At 40.3% G+C, this 25,785-nt stretch overlaps 3 protein-coding genes across 3 annotated transcripts; all 3 read right to left on the bottom strand.

Annotated features, from left to right (window-relative positions):
- Positions 1-6,113: 6,113 nt before the first annotated feature.
- On the bottom strand, positions 6,114-10,515 carry LOC141012743 (extracellular calcium-sensing receptor-like). Its single transcript, XM_073486255.1, has 12 exons — positions 10,262-10,515; positions 9,644-9,786; positions 9,330-9,418; positions 8,987-9,166; positions 8,667-8,855; positions 8,335-8,548; positions 7,994-8,196; positions 7,676-7,885; positions 7,478-7,601; positions 7,195-7,388; positions 6,629-6,910; positions 6,114-6,536 (listed from the first exon to the last, which is right to left on the bottom strand). The coding sequence occupies exons 1-12, from the start codon at positions 10,513-10,515 to the stop codon at positions 6,114-6,116; spliced, it is 2,505 nt and encodes an 834-aa protein (XP_073342356.1).
- Positions 10,516-13,421: 2,906 nt separating this feature from the next.
- LOC141012735 (extracellular calcium-sensing receptor-like) lies at positions 13,422-17,597 on the bottom strand. The gene is made up of 12 exons (XM_073486244.1): positions 17,344-17,597; positions 16,803-16,945; positions 16,490-16,581; positions 16,158-16,337; positions 15,830-16,018; positions 15,498-15,711; positions 15,157-15,359; positions 14,823-15,032; positions 14,625-14,748; positions 14,334-14,527; positions 13,930-14,211; positions 13,422-13,844 (listed from the first exon to the last, which is right to left on the bottom strand). Exons 1-12 carry the CDS (start codon positions 17,595-17,597, stop codon positions 13,422-13,424), a joined length of 2,508 nt encoding a protein of 835 aa, XP_073342345.1.
- A 3,534-nt stretch (positions 17,598-21,131) lies between these two features.
- LOC141012692 (extracellular calcium-sensing receptor-like) lies at positions 21,132-25,272 on the bottom strand. Its single transcript, XM_073486232.1, has 12 exons — positions 25,019-25,272; positions 24,480-24,616; positions 24,186-24,277; positions 23,862-24,041; positions 23,555-23,743; positions 23,217-23,430; positions 22,876-23,078; positions 22,542-22,751; positions 22,344-22,467; positions 22,060-22,253; positions 21,656-21,937; positions 21,132-21,554 (listed from the first exon to the last, which is right to left on the bottom strand). The coding sequence occupies exons 1-12, from the start codon at positions 25,270-25,272 to the stop codon at positions 21,132-21,134; spliced, it is 2,502 nt and encodes an 833-aa protein (XP_073342333.1).
- Between the last annotated feature and the right edge of the window lie 513 nt (positions 25,273-25,785).

Genomic DNA, 25,785 nt, shown 5'->3' with positions numbered 1-25,785 from the left:
ATAGCACAGATGTTGTTCAGGATATTTATAACAGCATGTGAAGCCCATGGCAGAATGATAGTAAACAGGATGACACTGCATTAAATCACCTTTCTCAAAGGTGAGGGCAAAGCAATAATACAATGGTGGGTGGTACAGAAATCCAGCATTTGCATGGAGGGCAGTGACCACTGATGGCCCAACAGAGTTAGATTTTCATTTTGATAAATTAATCCACAGTGACTTACAAAAACTGGGCCCCTCGTGGCTGCCTTATCACAGTGTTGTTTCAGTGAAGGTCAGGCCATTATGAAGACCTTTTGGAGAATGTTTTGGCATTAACTTTTCTCACAGTTTCATTCATATGGTGAAGGCAAGTCAAAAAGAGAATGTGTCAAAGAGATATTCTGCTCATTTTCAGGTTCATATTTTTTTTTGGGGGGGGGGGTTACTGCTAGAATAGGTTTACATGCTTTAATGCCTCAAAAACAAAGATCTGAAAACCTCTTCCACGACTGACCCTCTCACTGCTGGTTCACTGTCCTTGAAAGGGTGGAAAGGGTACAGCTCAATAGGTTGGTATCAGACCCCAGTGTTGGGTTCAGGTGTAGCACCAGCTTGCATCACCTGGCCAGGAAGCAGCAGCACTATTCATGCACTGAAACGTAGCACAACAGCAGGCATATTGGGCCTGTTGGAGTATCTTAATTGCATCTGGTTCAAATACAGCAGATGGCAAGAGAGCCTAGGAAAACAGGCCTAGTCCACTTCTGCACCTGTGACTGAGAGAGCTAGGTGTGGCGTGTCTCTATGTAAAAGGAGGCCACAATCTGGCCTTTGCTAGAGGTGATGAAACCTCTCAGTAACTCCTACCCCATTTTCTTGTTAGCTGAAACTGACACAAAGTCTAATTGTCCCTGGATTGGCACATTGCACTCTGGTGAGCTTGGCAGACTTGGAGGGGGACACCAAGTCAGTGGCAGTGGTCCACAACCAATCCTCTCCCAACCATTCACTATACTAGCTATCTACATAAACCTAACCAGCTATGGGACTGGACTGTCCAACCAGATGTTACAGAGATTATGTTAGAAATTAATTAAACATGTCTGCAAGACAGATTAAGGCACATTGAATGCAAAGTTCAGCAGCAGAATATCGTCAGCTATAACAATGGCTGAATGTTAAAGGAAAGGTTCACCCAAAAATGAATATCCAGTTATTATCTTCCCAACCCCATGCTGACATAATGTCAGGTGAAGTTCTGGAGCTTCACATCATTGCAGCAATCTCCAAAAAAGCTGAAGTAGATGGGGACTTGTTTAAAAATGTCAATAAACAAACAAAAAGAGAAAATCAAATGGATACAGTTTTTCCGGCGTTGTCCAGGTCTCAAGAAGTCACCGCGATCGACAAGCGGTCAAGTTCATGCACACACTTCAGACAGGTATTTGCTAACGCTTTTTAGCTCAGCAGATGAATAGAAGTTTTCAGCTTTAAAAAGGGTTGTTGGTGAGGAGAATGCTGCAACACTGTTTTACGGTGAAGCTCTAGGAATGTTTTGTACATTATGAAACTTCACTTGACTTTCCATCGGCAAGGAGGTAAGTAGATTATGACTACATTTTCATTTTTGGGTGAACTTTTCCTTTAAGAAAACAAACAAACTGAGGCTGTTGTTGCTGCGGTCACTTTTTGTACCTATGATCTTTAATCTCCAGCAAAGTTACCTCTGCAAGTGTCATCGTTTTAAGTTGTGTTTACAGTGTACAAGATAAGGCATCCAAGAAAGATATTCTAGTTTCATGATTTTCTGATCCGCCTATATACTCTGTAATTATCCACACAATGTATGTAGACAAGCATGTCAACAACTATGCTTGTGTCATAGCTGCTAGTAAGAAGCAACTACATTATGACTTTAAGGAACTTCAACATGACATGGTGGTTTGAATGCTGTGAGTTAACAAAGTGAGAATGGGTTCGAGAAACTAGTTCAAAAGCTCAAATGGTCATCTAATCTCACAGGACTAAGTTTCATCAGCATTAAATCGGGAGGGGGGTTAAGGGGGAACTGATGAGCCGCAGGTGTTTCTCACCTCACCTCCATCATTGTTAATTTTACAAGCAATTATATCCCATTACACACTGACAAAGAGGTGGCACAGAGGGGATCAATTGAGGCTGTTTGCTTGGCTGTTGTTGTTTTGCAGTTTGTTTTGCAGATCATAACTAGCACACTGACATCATTTGACAAAAATATCTACAGTAGATTCATTATTATACTGTAGCTGCTGTATGCAATTCAACTTTTGAAAGAGATTGAGTAATGTTGCCACTCAAAGAAACAGGCTACTAATTTATAATTCACTGTGATTGATTCAGTGTCTGCTTTGTAAGACATTACAGAAAAAGAGCGTTTAAGAGAGGGTTTTTCAGTTTCACTGACTGAAACAGCGTATTTGTCTCAATTGGTCACTGTCTGCAAGATACGAATGTGAAATAAAATACGAAATCAGCTTTGGGGGAAAAATAACATGAACATACTACTTCTATCCGACCTCCACAAGATGGGAAGTGCTGCTTTGTAATTAAGCGCTTACAATCAAGCTAACAATTAAGCTACAATCTGTGATTTCTTAACATACATTGTTTAATCCTCTTCTTGGCGGTTGAAACCTCTTCTTTGTGGTCATGAAACATAACTACCATATGCAGAGGTATGGCTTTATAAAATGCATAAGGGTTTTATGGCAACCAATTAAAGATAATATAGGTTTTATGTTTTACTTCAAAACTGACACAAGAATGAGCAGGAACCTGATCATGAGAGAGAAGGTGGCCCAGTCAGGCTTTCTGTGCACTGACAACAGCAAAGTTAAGGCCACACAAGTCGGTAAACTACTCCCTCACACTTACCTGCTTCCTTAATGGTAAAAGGTGTTGGATGGGTTACAGGCATGGATGCATTGTACCAACACTATTTAACAATGAACCAGTGTTGGGCAAGCTACTTGGAAAGTGTAGTGAGCTAAGCTACCAGTTACTCTACATTAAATTAAGCTTCACTACACCGAAGCTACCCCCCAGAGAAATGTAGCAAGCTAAGCTACAGCAACATGGCAAAAGTAGTTTAACTACATTGAAGCTATTTTTTTTTTTATATTGGAACAACTTCATTCCAAGGCAAAGCTATCTCAGTGATCAATAAAACTGTCAATCAGCTCACGTTCCATTTCCATGGAGGCCATTTTAGTTGGGTGGACCCTCTACAAAAGAAATAAAATTCTACAATTTTGTATATTGTATTATTCAACTATCAATGCACACTTAATTCTAACATCCATGGACAATCATGCACCTTACTACCATAGCAATATCCACCTGACTTGCACTAATGTACAGTGTCCTACACTGTAGCACATTAACATAATTAAACAGTGTATACTCAGCAAATAGTATATTATAGTTATAGTTTTCGTTAGGGTTCTCTAGGCTGTATTCTAGTTTCAGCTTTTATATTTATATTTTATATTTGAGTTAGTCTATTTAGTTATTTATATAATTCAGCCTTTTAATTGTATTTGTTTCTCATTGTTTTTGTATTTTGAATCATGTCAAGTGGCTGTAACACTTTAATTTCCCTTTGGGATTAATAAAGTACTCTATCCATCTACCAGTATCCCATATAACTGGCAGTTTCAAAAGTGGTATTTTTAGGCCCACTCTGTACTAGTAGCTATATCTACATACATTTTAAGCTGATAATTTTGACTAACCACCATACTTTGATTTTGTGTTTCTCTGTTCCCTCATTTCCCCACCTCTTACCTCCTATATGTAACGTTACTGTATTTGTTTATTATTTAAGTTTGTCTTTTGCAAGTTGTTAGCTGGTGTTTGCAGACTGCACTGACTTGTGATAATTAGCTTGGTTGGCGATGGTTGTGTTAGCTTATTCTGGAATCACCTGAATGTGTGTTCTTAAATTTGTGTTCGAAGTCTTGGACGTTGAGAGCAGCTTCTTCTTGGGGTTGCACAGCAAGCACCTGAACACATAATTTTTCTCTGTTGTTTCATTCAAACTCATGTATTTCTCGAGGTACGGCCACGGCGACTCCCTCGGGATCAATTCGTCTCCGTCCTCCTCACCCTCTGCCATCTTTCCATCAAGTAACGTAACTCACTCAAGCAAGCTAACTTGTCTGTATTCCCCTGCAGCAGAGACGTTGTAGCCAGCCCAAGGATTGGTCCGTGATGTCACCGTCATACGGAAGTGCTTCTGTCGGCTCCACATACACGGCCGTGTATGGCGGTGGCGTCACTGACTGATCCTTTTATTTCAGACCGCAGCAGAAAGCTCCGCTACGCTGAGCTTCAGAGATGTTTGTAAAAATGTAGCTTGTGTGGACGCTACCGCACTACTTGGTTAATAAAAGAGCTAAGCTACTGAAAAGCTATTTGATTCAGAAAACAGCGACGCTACCACCACGCTACTGAGAAATGTAGTTAAACTAGTAACGCCGCTACTTGTAGCGACGCTACTGCCCAACACTGCAATGAACTTTATAGGGTGTGAAATTTGGAAGACATATATGGTTACCAAACACATACTGTGTAACAAAGAGATGCTCTGAAGCTGCATGATTTGAATTGTTGGAGCTCAACCTATCACGGTTCAGATTTAGAATATCTTAGCAACTGCTGCACATATTTTGATGTTTTATATGACTAGGAAAAGTAGCATTAGATATCACTTTTAAATTGCTCCTAGCAGGTGGTATCAGACAGTGACACTAATATATCTGCTGTTTATAAGTGGTCTGGGGCCTGTTAGTTTGATGGGCGGTTGGCCAGTCGTGCAGGAGGATTACACAAAAACTACTGAACAGATTTACACAAAACTTGGATGGAGATGGGTCATGGCCCAGACTAGACTCCATGACCTTCTGGTGTGAATCTGTATGAAACAGACTTTCTCTATACTTTCTCACTTTCCTGAACATTGCGAGATAGGACATTTTCCCACATTTGTTAATTTCTCAGGGAATAATGTATGGATTCTGATGAAAAAAATCAGCTGTATTTAGGTGGCTGGTATCTTTGAGTAAATAATTAAATTTGGTTCTAGCTTTGGTGAGCTCATATTATGGTTAAGGAGTTGCGGGTGGTTTAAAATTTAGAGTGAAACAGAGCTATTGAGTTTGATATTGGACTAGGCTTGACTTTATTAAAGGGGATTGTTTGTCATTGGTGGTCAATGTGATTGTGATTTTGGGCAATATAAATAAAATTGATTGGATTTGATTGGATTAAGTATCTTGACCTCATTCTAAAGTGTTGATTAATAATTTGCATTTGGGCAGAACTTGAGCTCTAAATTTGAGACAAAAGAATTGATAAATTTGCACAACAATAAGATTAGGGACGTTACTGTTCGTTACCTTTAAAGCAAATTCTTAAATTACAAGTAGGGAATCATCAAGCTGTTGCAAGGCTGCTCAAGATTATTGCAGATGTACTGCCAGCCAAACAAGGAAGGAACTTTGTTGAGAGATGAGGAAAGATGTAGCAGAGCATCATTTAGTGGTATAATACTTCCATCTAGTGGTCCTTACTGGGTACATGCAGTTTAAGCAAAAAGATGTCAATGTGTGATTAGTTATCAGTGTATTAACTGGGTGTAGAATAATGGGTGATAGACTTTATTATTTCTCTCAGTAATGTGATTTTGATGTCCTATGTAATGAGTCATTTTAAAGCTCAGCTTTTTAAATAAAAGTTCAACTTAATTTAACTATGTAAGGCCAGAATATATGACAGTGAGCCATTTTGAAAGTGAAGTGTCTTTATTATATTAATTTACAACCATTAAATCCATTCATTTGAATGTTACATTAGCATTTAATGATGTCAAAGAACAGCAGAAATATTCTTGAATATTCAGTTACGTATCAAAGTCTTAACTATGTGTGGCTTCAACATAATTCTTAATATCATACAGCTCGACCTCGAACTTGTGTGCTTGACATAGCACACAAATGAAGATATGCATGATAACAGCCCAGGGCAAGTTGGGGGTTCAACAGACAAATATGATGAAGAGTCATCAGTTCACATTCAAGCTAGAAACACTATCTGGCCATCAGGTGTTTCTTAGTGTTTCTTTCAGGCCTCAATAGAATGATAAAACATTTGGGGGCAAAAATACAGAGCAGTAAACCATAGCTGGAGGCCAGGATTGCAAAAATTTCCACAGCGACAACATACTTCCCAGGAGAGCTAACATAAGCAGGGACAAAGGCCACCCAGACAGCACAGAATATCAGCATGCTGAAGGTGATCAGTTTGGCCTCATTGAAGTTGTCAGGGAGTTTCCGAGCAAGAAAGGCCAAAAGGAGGCAGGTGCAGGCCAGCAGGCCGATGTAGCCCAGAACCAGAGCGAAGCCCACCACAGAGGCCATGGCACACTCCAGGGTGACCTTTGACCCTTGGAAACCCAGATCACGTCGAGGCACTGGGGGGCTCAGGGACAGCCATATGGCACAGATGATAATCTGAATGAATGTGAAGACATTTCAGTGTTATTATTCAATATGAAGTGTAATAAAATATTCTCTTGATTTCATCATAGGGCCAGTATTCATACCTGTACAGAAGTAAAGAGGCAGACACTTCCTCTCTGTTGGCCCGGACCAAACCACTTCATCAAGGTTTCAGCACCAGGCCGAGCTGAGCGGAAAACAGCGAGAACTACGAGGGTTTTGACCAGGAGGCAGGAAACACAAAGTACAAAGCTGATCCCAAAGGCTGCCTGCTGGAACCGACAGGACCAGACTGATGGACGACCGATGAAGACCAGTGAGCACAGGAAGCAGAGCTTCAGAGACAGAAGAAGCAGGAAGCTCAGTTCTGAATTGTTGGCTCGAACCTAGAGGTGAATCAGATTAACAGACAAAGATGTGGCCATTTAAACAACGCAATGCTTTATGGGAGGGAAATGTAACACAAGTTTCAACTCTTTCCTTCCTCTGGGTTCTTACCATAGGTGTTTGACGAAAGCAAATAAACACCACAAACACAGCTGTTGTCACTGCAGCACCAGACACAGCTGCCATGTGTGTGTGGCCATTTAAACAATGCAATGTTTTATCAGAGAAAAATGTGACATCAATGTCAAATGCATACAGTCAGTAAATTGTTCTTGGTTCTTACCATAGGTGTTTTGTGGTAGAAAATAAACACCACAAACACAGCTGTTGTCACTGCAGCACCAGACACAGCTGCAGTGGTCAGAGTAATGCCCAATGTTTCATTAAAGGAAAGAAAGTCCAGCTGACGAGGGACACAGGCTGTTTGTTCAACGTTGGACCAGGACTCAGATGGACAACGCTCACAGTGAAGAGAACCTGGTAGAGTGAGTAGGAAGTGAAACACAACTGGGAAAATTGAACTTGCAAACATGAATTTCCCTTTCCCAGTGGAGTGATTTCCTCACCAGTTGTATTGCTAATCTCCCCTTCAGCACATGGGATACAGTCAAAGCAGCAGAGAGGTTCTCCTTTCCTGTTGGCCTTTCGGGTACCTGGGGGGCAGCTCTCACTGCACACTGAAACAGGAACCTAAACAAAAAGCCAGACAGTCATTGCAACAGGTAATTTTTAGTAGCCTTGACACCACTTGTTGATGCGACTACCTGATTGGATCCTGTGCTCCACTGAATAGCCGACTCATTAAGGTGGAGGTCAAACCCGTCCACACGACCAATCAAAACAAGTTTAAGTGACCCTTCAGGGGTGTTCTGCCAGTTGATGAGGTCGTACTTTGCTGGAATGTCGGCACCTTGGAAATAAAACATTTCTCCTTGTGGTGTGGTGACGTTCACTTTGTTCAAGTGCTGCAACAGCTGGGACAAATTATGCACAACAAAAAATGCATTTATAGTTAATTAAACCTTTTCAAACTACATTACATCTTATGGATGAGATGACAATCATATTTTTCTTTTGTTTACCTCTCTGGGTTTGATGTGTTTTGCAGAGGAGCAAGTGGAGCTGTTGTTTCCAGGAGGGCTGTCTCTGTTGGGGCAGGAGAGAAGGCTGTGGAGGGCGTGGGCAGCAGCATAAACAGCCAGGTACACATTATACGCCACCCTTAGCTGAGAGGTGTCAGTGAAGGGATGCTGCACTCCCTCCAGGGACTCTGTCCCACTGCAGGCTGGTAGAGAAGCTTTCAGAAGATTCTCTTTGGTCGGAGATGAAGAAGAAACATTTGATGAATGGTCAGACCATGTTCTGCGTGGTGAAGAGGAATATGAAGATTGTGTTTCTTGTGAATGTTCAGCTCCAGGAGTGCATCCAAACTCCTTTTGCCAGAATTCTCTGAAGAATTCATCATCAGGACGATGACTTGGGTGCAAACTCCTGAGATAATTTTCAAATCCAGGTATTGTTGAACTTCGAATGGCCACACCAAGAACACCAATTGCCACTTTAGAGATGGCAAGATCTTGAAGAAGATCATCACTGGTGCTCCAAGCCTCACTGGCCAGAAACTGTCTGTTTGTCACCTACAATAAGAAAACACTGAAATAACTACCCCAAGAAAAACAACTGTTAGATAAATAAAATTCTCTCGTCTAAAAGAGGAATCCTTTGCCTATGAAAATACTAATTCCAGTTACTCACATTTCTCTTGGCCAGTTCCAGAAATAATTTCTTTACATCTGTATACCAGCAAAAGATCAGAATAACCCTCGCAGTCAAAGCTTCAATTGTGAGTGCTGCACGTCTGGCATCACTCACTATAGTTTCTCTGCGGAGAGTCTCTGTGAATTCCAAACACACTCCTTTCCCCTGAATCTCCTCCTGAAATACCTGAAATATGGAAGTAAAAAAAAAAGCAGTTTATATGTTATTATTATATTTTATATCTTATTTGTATAAATCAAGGAACAACATGAGTAACCTTGTCAGGTAATTAACACTATAATACCAAAACCATACACCTGTATTGCAAATCGACCATAATCCGTATTTGCTACGACGGCTCCCATCCATGTCCAGTTGAAGTGTATGGCCAGCTGTGCCATGGCCCGGGCTTGGTAAATATCACTGGGGATTGTTCTGAAGAAGTTAGGAAACTTTGTCCTGTCACTAAGACAGGGGCAGCTAGCCAAGTAGCTGATCTGAGGGAAAGACACAGAATTATTATTTTGACACTGTTTATACAGCAATAATACCATTTTATTTTTTTATAAAATGTTTTATAAAATCTTATCAGACTCTTTGTGTAGACTGTATAAAAATGATGTTAATCAGAGATTTATTTCCTGTTGTAATGAAACTCACAACTGGCACAGAGAGAGGGCCTAGGATCCTAGACAGCATTATGCTTGTCGAGGAGACAGCACAAATGAGCAAAGGAACAAGCTGACCACCTGCTGATAGCATTAGACATGAATTATATAACAGCAATCATTTAATACTAAAATCACATAAGTTATTATTTAACAACTAACATGGACATAGGAATTGTTAAGTGCATACTAAATTGTATCAAATCATACCTGCTGTCTCTCCTGGATGGTCATAAGCGGCAGATCGAGGCATAGAAGCTGTTAAATTGCAGCTGTGTGTGTCTCCTCCAACCATTGACAGTGCACCTTGCAGAGACCAGGGGTATCTGCCACAGCTATCAAGTATACGGTAGCCCAGCTTCACTCTTGGTAGCAGGGTGCTGTTACGATTGATTTCCTCCACCGCAAAGACCATAGCATATGTATATTTTAATGCCTCTATATCTAAACTGAGATCACAGGAGGAGAAAAGAATAGTGAACAAAATAAACGTTCACATAAAAGTCCACTAATAATCACTGATAATCATATATATATATATAAAGTATATATATATATATATACACATATATGTCTTATGTATGTCTGTAATCAAAAACTGCAAAGAAAAATAAAACTTAAACAATTGTATTAATAGCCAACCCATTATAAAATGCCATGTGTATAAGCATTGCATAACCTTTAAGCTTCATATTTTAATTAAAATTGAAAAACAGTTTAACAAAAACATAAGTTTTCAATGTTAGCTAGTAGATAGCCAACGAGGCTGCAGGCTGGTTAGCTATCTATTAGCTATCATTGACAAAATGTGTGAAAAAAAACAAAGGAAAAAAAGAGAAAAATACAAACAAAGTGCTTTCATCATATGAACAACATATTAATCAAGAGATATCAACAACAATACATGGTGTCATTAAGTTTTACCTGGTGCAAGGTTCATAACTTGGCAGCCTGGTGTAGCCCTCCTCTACAGCTGAAAGTATGTAATAGAGATTAAGAAGTCCACCAATAATCACATCTCCATCCTGGGAGAGGCTCTTGTCTCTGGTTGCACCCCACCGGGAGCACACTGTCGCCTGAACCACCTCCAGCCCCGTCTGTCTGCCCACTACACTGAGAAGCAGCAGGGAGAGGGCTGAGGAGGGCCTCCAAGTGAGGAACCAGAGGAACAAAGACATGGATGCAGCTGTTCTGGATATTTAACAAAAATATGAATGTCAGACATTGCATCAGTGAGGAGTGAGGACATTGTCTTTACCAAAGACAAATACCATTAAATTCAACATGTTCAAATGTAACATCATAGTCTCATGTCAGCTGCCTTCTACAAATGACATTATAAACAGAAACATGTCTCACTTGGTTAAAAAAGTTCCTATCACAAATATCACAAGACTAAGCGTCAACTTTGAAAACAGTACCTTGAAACAAAGCCACCCCCCTTGCACTGTGCAAGTTAACTGCTGATGTGAGTATTTATAATAGGTGTAAAGTGTATCAGTAACACTGATGACACAAGCAGCACACACCCACAGTTATTCCTCTCTAAAGTGATTTGTGTGTTTGAAGTTAGCAGTGGGCATAGAGTTTTCAGGATGCACTGAAATCTGAATAAATGCACATGTGGATGTACAGCTAATATGCAGCTTTAATCTCACTACAGCATCCATTTCAATATCTTAATTACACACTCTTTTACCCTGAATACCAATATTATTGTAGACTCCACACTTAATGTCACCAACATGGACCTACGATGGCTTAAATTAGAAAATAGAGGCTGTAATTTGAGAAATGTAGATCCATATTATTGTAGTGCTTCGTGCAACATTAATAGGGAGTTTTGGGTTAAATTTGGCTATCAATAATAATTAATTATTATCAGGGATAATTATTGTGATAAATAATAAGATCCAATTTACATGAGCTCACCTTGGGGCACCACCCTTGAAGAAGGGAAGAGATAGGCAATTCACCAAATCAGTGTCAGAAAAAGGTACTAAACTGTTTGTAACTCTGATTAATTATTAACTTAATGACTACAACCAATATTACCATAACAGCTAGTAATGGTCAAAGGATTTTGGAGTCATTGACAGAGTAGAGGTTGGCAACATTTACTCTTGTACAATATTAAATGAACAGCATGAAGGTTCAAAAGTATTTTATTTAACACAGTGTGAAAAGACACAATCTAACTAACATGTACTATATACAGGTGTGTGTGTGTGTGTGTGTGTGTGTTTGTGTGTGTATGTGTGTGTACGTGTGTGTATGTGTGTGTCTGGCAGAACAAAGAAACAATGGTGGTTCTCACATTATGTGCTCACTGATATCACATGTGGATGTGATATGCTCAAGGCTGAAGAAGTGTGTGTGCGTGTGACATGATGCCAGGTAATAAAAGATGGTTATTTGCATGCAAAGACCCTGAGAGAGTCTGTGTGAAGCATAATTCAACTAACTTCAAAATTAGCCGTGTAGCAAAGCAAACTACCAATAACCTGACCTGAGATCACAATAACACCAAAACAATGATCAAACACATAGATTGAACACATGTGCATTACATTAACCAGAGTTAAAAATCCTGTGCTTAGCCGTGCTATGCTATGCTGTGTGCTATCCATGCCCAGTTCAACGTTACCAGGCTTTGAGGAAAAGGTGCTGGTACTTCCCCGTCTGATGAGCCAAACAGGGGAAGGTTGTAATTCCAATGTTGAACAATGCTGTTCTTGCTGTGCAAAGTTTGATAAAGCAGCAGCAGGTGGAGGAAACTGGTCGCTCCTTTCCTTTGCAGGGATAGCAGCTTAGTGCTGACTTACTTCATGCTCCTCAGATTGTGGAGTTTGCTGGCCAGCTTTGCATCGCAGCTGCTGGTTCTAACTGATCTGGAATACTAGCAGGACCTCGTGTCGCTGCAGTGAGGAGAAGTTCTTTGGGCTGCTGGAAATGTAGCTTGCAGCTCTAAGCAGCTGTTAGGCCCAGAGGAATCCAGGAGAAGAGAACTTGAAGGCAGGCAGCCCCGTAGGGAGAGAGGTGGAGAAGAGAGAGAACAAAGGAAGAAGCTGGAGTTTTGACTATCTGGGCAGAGGGTCGGTCTGTCATCCTGTCCAATAGTAGCTCAAAGCTGAATTTGCACCTAGGTGTGAAGACTGGGGAATTCTGGGAAACTGAGTTCAGTTCAGAGTCCATTTTGAAATCCACGATGAACGACTTCATCTGTGGGTCCCAACATTATTCAGAGTCAGACAAAACACAGAGCTCAAAGAACGATGCATTTATTTGGGCTTTATTTAAAATAGTTTGACTTTATCACTGGGTAATTGTGGCTAACAAGAATAATAATAATAAAACTGTACTGTAAAATAAAGTCAAACACCATTGTTGTCTCTCGTAGCCCTGATGTTCTCAGGAGTCCTGTGGAGTTGTAGGTAGGCCGTTAGTGCATAGCCACATGCCTTCTTGTCAGCACCTTGTGAGACTCTCCTCATGGATTTAGCTACAAAAAACATTTCATGTCATTGCAGGTCAACCTGCATGTGAGATGATGGAGACTGACCCTGACCCAGATATTAGCCTCGACTCACAGACACTACATACTCTCCTTGACAAAGTAAGCAGGAGCAGGTACACACTGCAAGCAGCTGAGATGAAAGTCCACCAGGCTGGAGAGACACAGCTACACACTGAAGAGGGGACATTTGATGCTTTATTCTGTTGTCACTTTTTCTGCCATCCATTTAAAACTACACTTGACTCGAAATGTGTGCCAGAACTATGAAATTGTACTGGACCAGCCAAAAAAGTGGCCTCTAAGAAAGTCTAGTAAGGGTCTAACAGCTAGAAAGCAAAGATGGCATTTGCTTTAATTTGCAATACCCTTTTCTTGTAATTTGTTGAAAATGAACCTTTAAGATAGTCAAATAAGAGTCAAACAGGATGAAAATGTTTTTTATTTTTTATTTTGCAGAACAGTTTTTTGTAACGTGTCACAAATTAACTTCGAAGAAAGTCTAATAAGGTGCTAACAAGGAAGTATGTGGCTATTTACTAGTAGCCTAACTACAGACTTGGGAAGAAACTATCTGGCCATCATGTTTTTCTTAGTATTTCTCTCAGGCCTCAATAGAATAATAAAACATTTGGGGGCAAAAATACAGAGCAGTAAACCATAGCTGGAGGCCAGGATTGCAAAAATTTCCACAGCGACAACATACTTCCCAGGAGAGCTAACGTAAGCAGGAACAAAGGCCACCCAGACAGCACAGAATATCAGCATGCTGAAGGTGATCAGTTTGGCCTCATTGAAGTTGTCAGGGAGTTTCCGAGCAAGAAAGGCCAGGAGGAGGCAGGTGCAGGCCAGCAGGCCAATGTAGCCCAGAACCAGAGAGAAGCCCACCACAGAGGCCATGGCACACGCCAGGGTGACCTTTGACCCTTGGAAACCCAGATCACGTCGAGGCTCTGGGGGGCTGAGGGACAGCCATATGGCACAGATGATAACCTGAATGAAAAGTGAACACATTTCAGTGTAATTAATCAATATCAAATGTAATAAAATATTGTCTTGATTTAATCATCATTCATACCTGTACAGAAGTAAAGAGGCAGACACTTCCTCTCTGTTGGCCCGGACCAAACCACTTCATCAAGGTTTCAGCACCAGGCCGGGCTGAGCGGAAAACAGCAAGAACTACGAGTGTTTTGACCAGGAGGCAGGAAACACAAAGTACAAAGCTGATCCCAAAGGCTGCCTGCTGGAATCGACAGGACCAGACTGATGGACGACCGATGAAGACCAGTGAGCACAGGAAGCAGAGCTTCAGAGACACAAGAAGCAGGAAGCTCAGTTCTGAATTGTTGGCTCGAACCTAGAGGTGAATCAGATTAACAGACAAAGATGTGGCCATTTAAACAATGCAATGTTTTATCAGAGAAAAATGTGATATCAATGTCAAATGCATACAGTCGGTAAATTGTTCTTGGTTCTTACCATAGGTGTTTTGTGGTAGAAAATAAACACCACAAACACAGCTGTTGTCACTGCAGCACCAGACACAGCTGCAGTGGTTAGAGTAATGCCCAATGTTTCATTAAAGGAAAGAAAATCCAGCTGACGAGGGACACAGGCTGTTTGTTCAATGTTGGACCAGAACTCAGATGGACAACGCTCACAGTGAAGAGAACCTGGAAGATTAACAAGAGAAGAAAGGGAATGAAAATAAACCACATTGGGGTAAATTAAAGTTGTAAAAAAAAGTTTTTGTTGGAGTGATTTCCTCACCAGTTGTATTGCTAATCTCCCCTTCAGCACATGGGATACAGTCAAAGCAGCAGAGAGGTTCTCCTTTCCTGTTGGCCTTTCGGGTACCTGGGGGGCAGCTCTCACTGCACACTGAAACAGGAACCTAAACAAAAAGCCAGACAGTCATTGCAACAGATATTTTTTAGTAGCCTTGACACAACTTGTTGATGCAACTACCTGATTAGATCCTGTGCTCCACTGAATAGCCGACTCATTAAGGTGGAGGTCAAACCCGGCCACACGACCAATCAAAACAAGTTTAAGTGACCCTTCAGGGGTGTTCTGCCAGTTGACGAGGTCGTACTTTGCTGGAATGTCGGCACCTTGGAAATAAAACATTTCTCCTTGTGGTGTGGTGACGTTCACTTTGTTCAAGTGCTGCAACAGCTGAGACCATCAAATGTTGAAAGAAATTACGCACAACAAAAAATGCATTTATTGTTAATTAAACCTTTTCGAACTACATTACATCTTATGGATAAGATGACAATCATATTTTTCTTTTGTTTACCTCTCTGGGTTTGATGTGTTTTGCAGAGGAGCAAGTGGAGCTGTTGTTTCCAGGAGGGCTGTCTCTGTTGGGGCAGGAGAGAAGGCTGTGGAGGGCGTGGGCAGCAGCATAAACAGCCAGGTACACATTATACGCCACCCTTAGCTGAGAGGTGTCAGTGAAGGGATGCTGCACTCCCTCCAGGGACTCTGTCCCACTGCAGGCTGGTAGAGAAGCTTTCAGAAGGGTCTCTTTGGTACGAGATGAAGAAGAAACATTTGACGGACGGTCAGACCACGTTTTCGGTGGTGAAGAAAAATATGAAGATTGTGTTTCTTGTGATTGTTCAGCTCCAGGAGTGCATCCAAACTCCTTTTGCCAGAATTCTCTGATGAATTCATCATCAGGACGATGACTTGGGTGCAAACTCCTGAGATAATTTTCAAATCCAGGTATTGTTGAACTTCGAATGGCCACACCAAGAACACCTCTTGCCACTTTAGAGATGGCAAGATCTTGAAGAAGATCATCACTGGTGCTCCAAGACTCACTGGCCAGAAACTGTCTGTCTGTCACCTACAATAAGAAAACACTGAAATAACTACACCAAGAAAAACAACTGTTAGATAAATAAAATTCTCTCGTCTAAAAGAGGAATCCTTTGCCTATGAAAATACCGATTCCAGTTACTCACATTTCTCTTGGCCAGTTCCAGAAATACTTTCTTTACATCTGTATACCAGCAAAAGATCAGAATAACCCTCGCAGTCAAAGCTTCAATTGTGAGTGCTGCACGTCTGGCATCACTTACTATAGTTTCTCTGCGGAGAGTCTCTATGAATTCCAAACACACTCCTTTCCCCTGAATCTCCTCCTGAAATACCTGAAATATGGAAGTCAAAACAAAAAAGCAGTTCATATGTTATTATTATATCATATATCTTATTTATATAAATAAGTATTTTTATAAATCAAGGAAAAACATACAACATATACAACACTATAATAACAGAATCATACACCTGTATTGCCAATTGACCATAATCCGAGTTTTCTATCACTACTCCAATCCATGTCCAGTTGAAGCGTATGGCCAGTTGTGCCATGGCCCGGGCTTGATAAATATCACTGGGGATTGTTCTGAAGAAGTTAGGAAACTTTGTCCTGTCACTAAGACAGGGGCAGCTAGCCAAGTAGCTGATCTGCAGGAAAGACACAGAATTATTATTTGGACGCTGTTTATACCATGTTATTATTTAATAAAATGTTTTATAAAATCTTATCAGACTCTTTGTGTAGACTGTATAAAAATGATATTAATCAGAGATTTATTTTGTGTTGTAATGAAACTTACAACTGGCACAGAGAGAGGGCCTAGGATCCTAGACATTATTATGCCTGTTGTAGATGAGGCCGCACAAATGAGCAATGGAACAGGCTCACCACCTGCTGACAACATTAGACATTAATTATATAACAACAATCATTTGAAACTGTACTTATACAAGTTGTTATTTTTATGGATATATGTTAAATGCATATGATATACTGTATATAATATTAAGTAATACCTGCTCTCACTCCTGGTTGCTCATAAGCTGCAGAACGAGGCATAGAAGCTGTTAAGTTGCAGCTGTGTGTGTCTCCTCCAACCATTGACAGTGCACTTCGCAGAGACCAGGGGTATATGCCACAGCTATCAAGTATATGGTAGCCCAGCTTCACTCCTGGTAGCAGGGTGCTGTTACGATTGATTTCCTCCACCGCAAACGCCATCGCATAAGTATATTTTAATGCCTCTAGATCTAAACTGAGACAAAAGGAGGAGAAAAGAATAGCGAACAAAATAAATGACAACGGCTGTCAATGAAACGGGAAAATAATTGTTATGGATATATGTACATACACATTTATTTGCACGTATGCTAATATAAATGTATTACTGCAAAATCTGTTGAAATAAACATACATAATCAAAATATGTATTTCTCAGATATGTATAACATTAACATTTTGTTAATAGTGGACCTCTTGTGAAATTATAAAAAATATTATAAACATTGCATCACTGTTTAGGTCAACATGTTGTAGAACTAAATTATGTTTAACAAAAACATATGAGCATGACAAAAAATGTTTTGCCATCATCTGAACAACATAATAATGAACAGACATTCAAAAACTATTCATGGTGTCATTAAGTTTTACCCAGTGCAAGGTTCATAACTTGGCAGTCTGGTGTAGCCCTGCTCTACAGCTGAAGGTATGTAATAGAGATTAAAAAGTCCACCGATAATCACATCTCCATCCTGGAAGAGGCTCTTGTTGCTCGGTACACCCCTGCGGGAGCACACTGTCGCCCCAACCACCTCCAGCCCTGTCTGTATGCCCACTACACTGAGAAGCAGCAGGGAGAGGGCTGAGGAGGGCCTCTGAGTGAGGAACCAGAGGAACAAAGACATGGATCCAACTGTTGTGGACATGTAGCACATATTTGAATGTCAGAGTATGCATGATTGAGATGTTCAATTACTTTGATCAGTGTAAAACACAATTCATATTAAATGATCTTCATAGAACCTAAAACCTCCATCAAGTTCAGAAGAAATGGTAAGGTACCTCATGAATGTTCAACAGCTCCTGTTACCAAAGACAAATCCCATTAAATCCAACATGTCCAAATGTAACATCATAGTCTCATGTCAGCTACCTGCAAAAACAAATGACATTATAAACAGAAACATGTCTCTCTTGGTTTAAAAGCTCTTATCACATGTATCACAGGACAAAGTGTCAACACTGATTTTCAGTGTTGTGTAGTACCTTGAATCAAACCTACCCCCCTCGCACTCTGCACAAGTGAAGTGTTGATATGAGTATTTATAATAGGTGTAAAGTGTATCAGTAAAACTGATGACACAAGCAGCACACACCCAAAGTTATTCCTCTCTAAGGTGATGGTGGAAAAACAATCCAATGCTAGGATGTGATTAGTGTGTATGAAGTTAGCAGTGGGCATAGAGTTTTCAGGCCACATTGAAATCTGAATAAATGCACCTGTGGATGTACAGATAACATGCAGCTTCAATCTCACTACAGGATCCTTTTCAATATAGTCTATTTTCAGTTGGTTTGGGACAAATTAAGGGAAGAAATATGTTATTTTATGTTTTGTTTTTTTCAGCACCACTTATTTGCTGTGGCCAGTTGTGTGTAGCAACTCCTCTAAACTTTTTGTTGAGGTGAAGGCACGCAGTCATGTCATGATACTTGAACCAGATATGTGTTTATCCTTAAAATTTATTATCTTCTTACTACAACAGAATAATGGATCACACTTTATTTTGGAGTACAAAATGTCTTTATCAGACAGTAAACAAAGACAGCTATATCCTTAGGAAACTAATAAGACGTAACAAGCTGAACTTTGTGTGAAATTAGAAAAAAACTAAAAATAATCTGTTAATTAGACAATAAAAAGCAAAGGTATACCCAGAGAAAAACCAAGAAGACATAACAAGGACACAGTTTGGATCAAATTAGGTAATCACTAGAAATAAGAGTAAACAGACAGTTATACCCTCATTATAAACCATACACTTAAATCATGCAGTAATTAGAAACCGCATATAATATCTTATTAGACCTATACTTAAACACTATGATACGGAATTGCACTCTAATAAAATAACCAAATAGGAGATCCTAATACACTATCACACACTATTTTACAAGATCATGCAATTAGAAATAAAATGCAATGCCATATCAGATCCAAAATGTATTAATTACACGCTCTTTTACCCTGAATACCAAATATTATTGTAGACACCACACTTAATGTCACCAACATGGACCTAAGATGGCTTAATTAGACAACACAAATTGTAATTTGAGAAATGTAGTTCCATATTAATAAATAAAACACAGATTTCAGGACAATACATTTATTTGGGCTTTATTTAAAATAAGCTCACTTTATCAAAGTACTGTAAAATAAAGTCAAACAACATCGTAGTCTCTCATACAGTGCCGGCCCTGACCAATTTTGTGCCCTAGGCAAGATTTTAGCTGGCGCCCCCTTGCATCGCAGTCAATTTCACAATCGTTTTTCATACACTCGCACAGAAACTGCATGTATGTATTCAAGATTTTATTTCTTTTTAGTCAAAAATATCACACCAAATAAAAACTGAAGAAAGAAACAAGTGATAAATTAAAAATACAATATAAATAAGGTAATGCACAAACATATTAAAGAATATTGTCACTCTGTTGTGCTGAGGTAGAGGACAGGAGCACCTGATGCTGTGTCACTGGGGGTGGTGGTGAAATATTTTAAAAGTGCATCTGAAGAGAGAAGTATATGTGACCACTGGATGTTACATTTTAATAAAAAAACAGATGCTTGGTGTGTGCTATACATAAGACTAATATAGACTAATAATGAAGATACGATGAGATTCATTCAACTTTATCGTCATTGCAATGCAATTCAGTCTAACCAGAGTGCAAAAAGCAGTAAAGTGCAGTGAAATTAATATATATATGTAGCCTATGAATGATATGGGAAAGCTAAGGTATGGAGTATTAACAGTAATACACTTTAGCTGCACTTTAGCAAACATAAACTGTGACACAATAAACCAAAGGCTTACAACTGCCCTATTACTTATAAAGGGGATGGAAAACTAAGAGCATTTTAACTGACAAACAAGCAGGAAAACACAGCCAACAGGTTAAAATAACACCTGAACAGGCCTGACGTTAACTTTCCAAATGTCCCTGATGAATTTAAGGTGGAGTAACATTAACTTACGTCGACTCAGCTATTTACTGATTATTAAACAATGCTGCTATCATCCAAAGTAAGCTAGCAAGTTAACACTCTGCTCCAACAACGGTAACTACGATGCAATAAACCATTCATGTCATTCACTTCATCACATTGACGTTACTGTACCTCTTTCTTTCCACGTTTTTCTTTCTCTTCTTTCCTTCTTTTCCTTCCCTGGGCGTCGGATGGTTTCAGTCTTTTGGACATTGTGGTTCTGCTACAGTATCAATAAATGTCTGTCTTGGTCTTGGGGTCACGGTCCGGTCAGATTCAGGCAGCTCGCCTCTCGACCCCGCCCCCCTCACAGAGGGCAGGTACAGTGCAACGAGCCAGGAAACCAGAAAAAAGGCCTCTCCATTATCTAATAAGCTTTGCTATGAAGTTATGTTGCCGTGGGCTTATATAATATTTCGAAATAATAGTAGTAATAGCACTGGTAAAAAAACAGTTTTTTGTTGTTTTTGTTTTTTTTCTCTCCCCCCGTTTGCGGCGCCCCCCATGGATGACGGCGCCCTTAGCATTCGCCTATACAGCCTATGCCCAGGGCCGGCCCTGCTCTCATAGCCTGGATGTTCTCTGGAGTTCTGTGGAGTTTGTCGTTAGGCTATTAGTACATAGCCACATGCATCCTTTTTAGCACCTTATGAGACTTTCTTGGAGGTTGACTTGTAACACATAACAAGGAAACTGTACTGCAAAATATAGCAAAAACCATCTTTGCTTCCTGCTTGTTAGACCCTAATCAGACCGGTTATTACAGATACAGCTAAACGCTGAGGAGGGGAAATTTGTCTGCCAGAAGTCTAAAATTGCACTGCACCAGCCAAAAAGGTGGTCTTTTGTAATGTGTTGCAACTTGACATCTAAGAAAATCTAATAAGGGTCAAACAGGTAGGAAATAATGTTTTGTTGTTTTATTTTGCAGCACAGTTGCTCACAAGGAAGCATCTGGCTATCTACCAGTAGCCTACCTACAAGCTCCATGGGATTCCTGAGAGCATCCAGGCTACAATGTTGTTTGACTTTATTTTACAGTACATATTATCCATAATTAGAAACAAATGACCCTGTAATAAAGTAATTTTGAATATAGCCAAAAAAATAAAAACGCCAGACAAATATGATAAAGAGTCAAGAGCATACATTCAAGCCAGAATAACTATCTGGCCATCAGGTGTTTCTTGGTGTTTTTCTCAGGCCTCAAAAGAATGATGAAACATTTGGGGGCAAAAATACAGAGCAGTAAACCATAACTGGAAGCCAGGATTGCAAAAACTTCCACAGCGACAACATACTTCCCAGGAGAGCTAACGTAAGCAGGAACAAAGGCCACCCAGACAGCACAGAATATCAGCATGCTGAAGGTGATCAGTTTGGCCTCATTGAAGTTGTCAGGGAGGTTTCGAGCAAGAAAGGCCAAAAGGAGGCAGGTGCAGGCCAGCAGGCCGATGTAGCCCAGAACCAGAGCGAAGCCCACCACAGAGGCCATGGCACACTCCAGGGTGACCTTTGACCCTTGGAAACCCAGATCAGGTCGAGGCACTGGAGGGCTGACGGACAGCCAAATGGCACAGATGATAACCTGAATGAAAAGTGAACACATTTCAGTGTTATAATTCAATATCATGTTACAGTATGTAATAAAATATTGTCTTGGTTTAATCACTGAGACAGTATTCATACCTGTACAGAAGTAAAGAGGCAGACACTTCCTCTCTGTTGGCCCGGACCAAACCACTTCATCAAGGTTTCAGCACCAGGCCGAGCTGAGCGGAAAACAGCAAGAACTACGAGGGTTTTGACCAGGAGGCAGGAAACACAAAGTACAAAGCTGATCCCAAAGGCTGCCTGCTGGAACCGACAGGACCAGACTGATGGACGACCGATGAAGACCAGTGAGCACAGGAAGCAGAGTTTCAGAGACAGAAGAAGCAGGAAGCTCAGTTCTGAATTGTTGGCTCGGACCTAGAGGTGAATGAGATTAACAGACAAAGATGTGGCCATTTAAACAATGCAATACTTTGTTAGAGAAAAATGTGACATCAATGTCAAATGCATACATCTGGTAAATTGTTCTTGGTTCTTACCATAGGTGTTTTGTGGTAGAAAATAAACACCACAAACACAGCTGTTGTCACTGCAGCACCAGACACAGCTGCAGTGGTCAGAGTAATGCCCAATGTTTCATTAAAGGCAAGAAAGTCCAGCTGACGAGGGACACAGGCTGTTTGTTCAATGTTGGACCAGAACTCAGATGGACAACGCTCACAGTGAAGAGAACCTGGTAGAGGGAGAAGGAAAGTGAAATACGAATGGGAAAATTAAACTTGCAAACATGAATTTCCCTTTCCCAATGGAGTGATTTCCTTACCAGTTGTATTGCTAATCTCCCCTTCAGCACATGGGATACAGTCAAAGCAGCAGAGAGGTTCTCCTTTCCTGTTGGCCTTTCGGGTACCTGGGGAGCAGCTCTCACTGCACACTGAAACAGGAACCTAAACAAAAAGCCAGACAGTCATTGCAACAGATAATTTTTAGTAGCCTTGACACAACTTGTTGATGCGACTACCTGATTGGATCCTGTGCTCCACTGAATAGCCGACTCATTAAGGTGGAGGTCAAACCCATCCACACGACCGATCAAAACAAGTTTAAGTGACCCTTCAGGGGTGTTCTGCCAGTTGACGAGGTCGTACTTTGCTAGAATGTCAGCACCTTGGAAATAAAACATTTCTCCTTGTGGTGTGGTGACGTTCACTTTGTTCAAGTACTGCAACAGCTGAAACCATCAAATGTTGAAAAAAACTTATGCACAACCAAAAATGCATTTATACTTATATTTAAACCTCTTCAAACATACTTCTTATGGATAAGATGACAATCACATTTTTTTTTAAATTTACCTCTCTGGGTTTGATGTGTTTTGGAGAGGAGCAAGTGGAGCTGTTGTTTCCAGGAGGGCTGTCTCTGTTGGGGCAGGAGAGAAGGCTGTGGAGGGCGTGGGCTGCAGCATAAACAGCCAGGTACACATTATACGCCACCCTTAGCTGAGAGGTGTCAGTGAAGGGATGCTGCACTCCCTCCAAGGACTCTGTCCCACTGCAGGCTGGTAGAGAAGCTTTCAGAAGGGTCTCTTTGGTACGAGATGAAGAAGAAACATTTGATGAATGGTCAGACCATGTTCTGCGTGGCGAAGAGAAATATGAAGATTGTGTTTCTTGTGATTGTTCAGCTCCAGGAGTGCATCCAAACTCCTTTTGCCAGAATTCTCTGATGAATTCATCATCAGGACGATGACTTGGGTGCAAACTCCTGAGATAATTTTTAAATCCAGGTATTGTTGAACTTCGAATGGCCACACCAAGAACACCACTTGCCACTTTAGAGATGGCAATATCTTGAAGAAGATCATCACTGGTGCTCCAAGCCTCACTGGCCAGAAACTGTCTGTCTGTCACCTACAATAAGAAAACACTGAAATAAACTACAACAAGAAATACAACTATTTGTTCTTATAAACTGTGCTTCTATGTTTAATGATCAACCCTTTAGCCTATAGAAATGTTCATGCAAGTTACTCACATTTCTCTTGGCCAGTTCCAGAAATACTTTCTTTACATCTGTGTACCAGCAAAAGATCAGAATCACTGTTGCAGTTGAAGCTTTAATTGTGAGAGCTGCACGTCTGGCATCACTCTCTATAGTTTCTCTGCGGAGAGTCTCTGTGAATTCCAAACACACTCCTTTCCCTTGAATCTCCTCCTGAAATACCTGAAATATGGAAGTCAAAACAAAAAATCATTTCTTATATCTTATTTGTACCACAAGTCAAGGAGATGCATGAGATACTTTTTCAGGTAATTTTCAGTTAAACGACAAATCAATGCACCTGTATTGCCAATTGACCATAGTCATTGTTTACAATCACCGCTCCAATCCATGTCCAGTTGAAGCGTATGGCCAGTCGTGCCATGGCCCGGGCTTGGTAAATATCACTGGGGATTGTTCTGAAGAAGTTAGGAAACTTTCTCCTGTCACTAAGACAGGGGCAGCTAGCCAAGTAGCTGATCTGAGGCAAAGACATGGAATTATTATTTTGACCCTATTTATACAGCAATAATACCATTTTATTTTAATCTGATCAGACTCTTTGTGTAGACTGTATACAAATGACATTAATCAGAGATTTATTTCCTGTTGTAATAAAACTCACAACTGGCACAGAGAGAGGGCCCAGGATCCTAGACAGCATTATACCTGTTGTGGATGTTGAAGCACCAATGAGCAAAGGGACAAGCTGACCACCTGCTGATAGCATTAGACATGTAATTACATTACAACAATATTTAAATACTATAATCATGTACGTTTTTGTTATCATGGGCACTAAATTGATAAAATGAGGTCATACCTGCTGTTTCTTCTTTTTGATCATAAGCTGCAGATCGAGGCGTAGAAGCTGTTAAGTTGCAGCTGTGTGTGTCTCCTCCAACCATTGACAGTGCACCTTGCAGAGCCCAGGGGTATCGGGAACAGCTGTCAAGTATACGGTAGCCCAACTTCACTCCTGGCAGCAGGGTGCTGTTACGATTGATTTCCTCCACCGCAAACACCATAGCATATGTATTTTTTAAAGACTCTAACCTAGAGGATAAAGAAAATATGAACAAAATAAAGTGGAATATCAGTTAGATATATCAGATAAAAATCAGATAAAAAATAATCATCATGGACATGAATAAAAAAAACAAATTAATTACAGCTAAATATCTTTATATTATTCTACTATAATCAAATGCTTATTTTAGATATGTCTAACCTTTACACTTTGGTAATAATGGACCGATTATAATAAATCATAAGTCCTACAAACATTTCATAACTTTTAAAATCAACATTTGGTAGAACTAAATCAGATTTTAACATAAACATATGAGCATGACGAACAATGTAAAAAATACAGACTGTGTACTGCCATCATATATACTGTATAACATAATAATTACCAGACATTTGAAAGCAATACATGTTGTAATTAAGTTTTACCCGGTGCAAGGTTCATAACTTGGCAGCATGGTGTAGCCCTGCTCTACAGCTGAAGGTTTGTAATAGAGATTAAAAAGTCCACCAATAATCACATCTCCATCCTGGGAGAGGCTCTTGTCTCTGGTTGCACCCCACCGGGAGCACACTGTCGCCTGAACCACCTCCAGCCCCGTCTGTCTGCCCACTACACTGAGAAGCAGCAGGGAGAGGGCTGAGGAGGGCCTCCGAGTGAGGAACCAGAGGAACAAAGACATGGATCCAGCTGTTCTGGATATTTAACAAAAATCTGAATGTCAGAAATTGCAAAAGTGAGGAGTTCAATAAATTCAGTCTGTGTAAAACAGAATTCACATCAGACTTTCTTCATCAAACCCGAAAATAGAGTGCATGAAGCATAAAAGAGGTAAAGCATCTCATTCACATTGTTTTTACCGAAGACAAATACCAACATGTTCAAATGTAACATCATAGTCTCATGTCAGCTACCTGCTACAAATGACATTATAAACAGAAACATGTCTCACTTGGTTAAAAAAGCTCCAATCAAAAATATCACAAGACTAAGTGTCAACTTTGAAAACAGTACCTTGAATCAAACCCAGCCCCCTTGCACTGTGAAAGTTAACTGTTGATGTGAGTATTTATAATAGGTGTAAAGTGTATCAGTAACACTGATGACACAAGCAGCACACACCCACAGTTATTCCTCTATGAAATGATTAGTGTGTTTGAAGTTAGCAGTGGGCATAGAGTTTTCAGGATGCACT

The sequence above is a fragment of the Pagrus major genome, chromosome 2 (genome assembly GCF_040436345.1).
Source record: "Pagrus major chromosome 2, Pma_NU_1.0".
Taxonomy (NCBI): Eukaryota; Metazoa; Chordata; class Actinopteri; order Spariformes; family Sparidae; genus Pagrus; species Pagrus major.
This window is presented reverse-complemented; position numbering and strand designations above follow the sequence as displayed.

Excerpts from the sequence above, each read along its gene's own strand:
- LOC141012743 (XM_073486255.1), bottom strand. The coding sequence starts at position 10,515 with ATGTCTTTGTTCCTCTGGTTCCTCACTTGGAGGCCCTCCTCAGCCCTC. Across the intron at positions 9,787-10,261 it reads AGTTATGAACCTTGCACCAG|TTTAGATATAGAGGCATTAA; the intron begins GTAAAACTTAAT and ends CTGTGATCTCAG. Across the intron at positions 7,602-7,675 it reads GGAGCACAGGATCCAATCAG|GTTCCTGTTTCAGTGTGCAG; the intron begins GTAGTCGCATCA and ends CTTTTTGTTTAG.
- LOC141012735 (XM_073486244.1), bottom strand. The coding sequence starts at position 17,597 with ATGTCTTTGTTCCTCTGGTTCCTCACTCAGAGGCCCTCCTCAGCCCTC. Across the intron at positions 16,946-17,343 it reads AGTTATGAACCTTGCACTGG|TTTAGATCTAGAGGCATTAA; the intron begins GTAAAACTTAAT and ends CTTTTGTCTCAG. Across the intron at positions 14,528-14,624 it reads GGAGATTAGCAATACAACTG|GTTCTCTTCACTGTGAGCGT; the intron begins GTGAGGAAATCA and ends TTAATCTTCCAG.
- LOC141012692 (XM_073486232.1), bottom strand. The coding sequence starts at position 25,272 with ATGTCTTTGTTCCTCTGGTTCCTCACTCGGAGGCCCTCCTCAGCCCTC. Across the intron at positions 21,938-22,059 it reads TCTACCACAAAACACCTATG|GTCCGAGCCAACAATTCAGA; the intron begins GTAAGAACCAAG and ends ATTCACCTCTAG. Across the intron at positions 21,555-21,655 it reads GCCTCTTTACTTCTGTACAG|GTTATCATCTGTGCCATTTG; the intron begins GTATGAATACTG and ends CTTTTCATTCAG.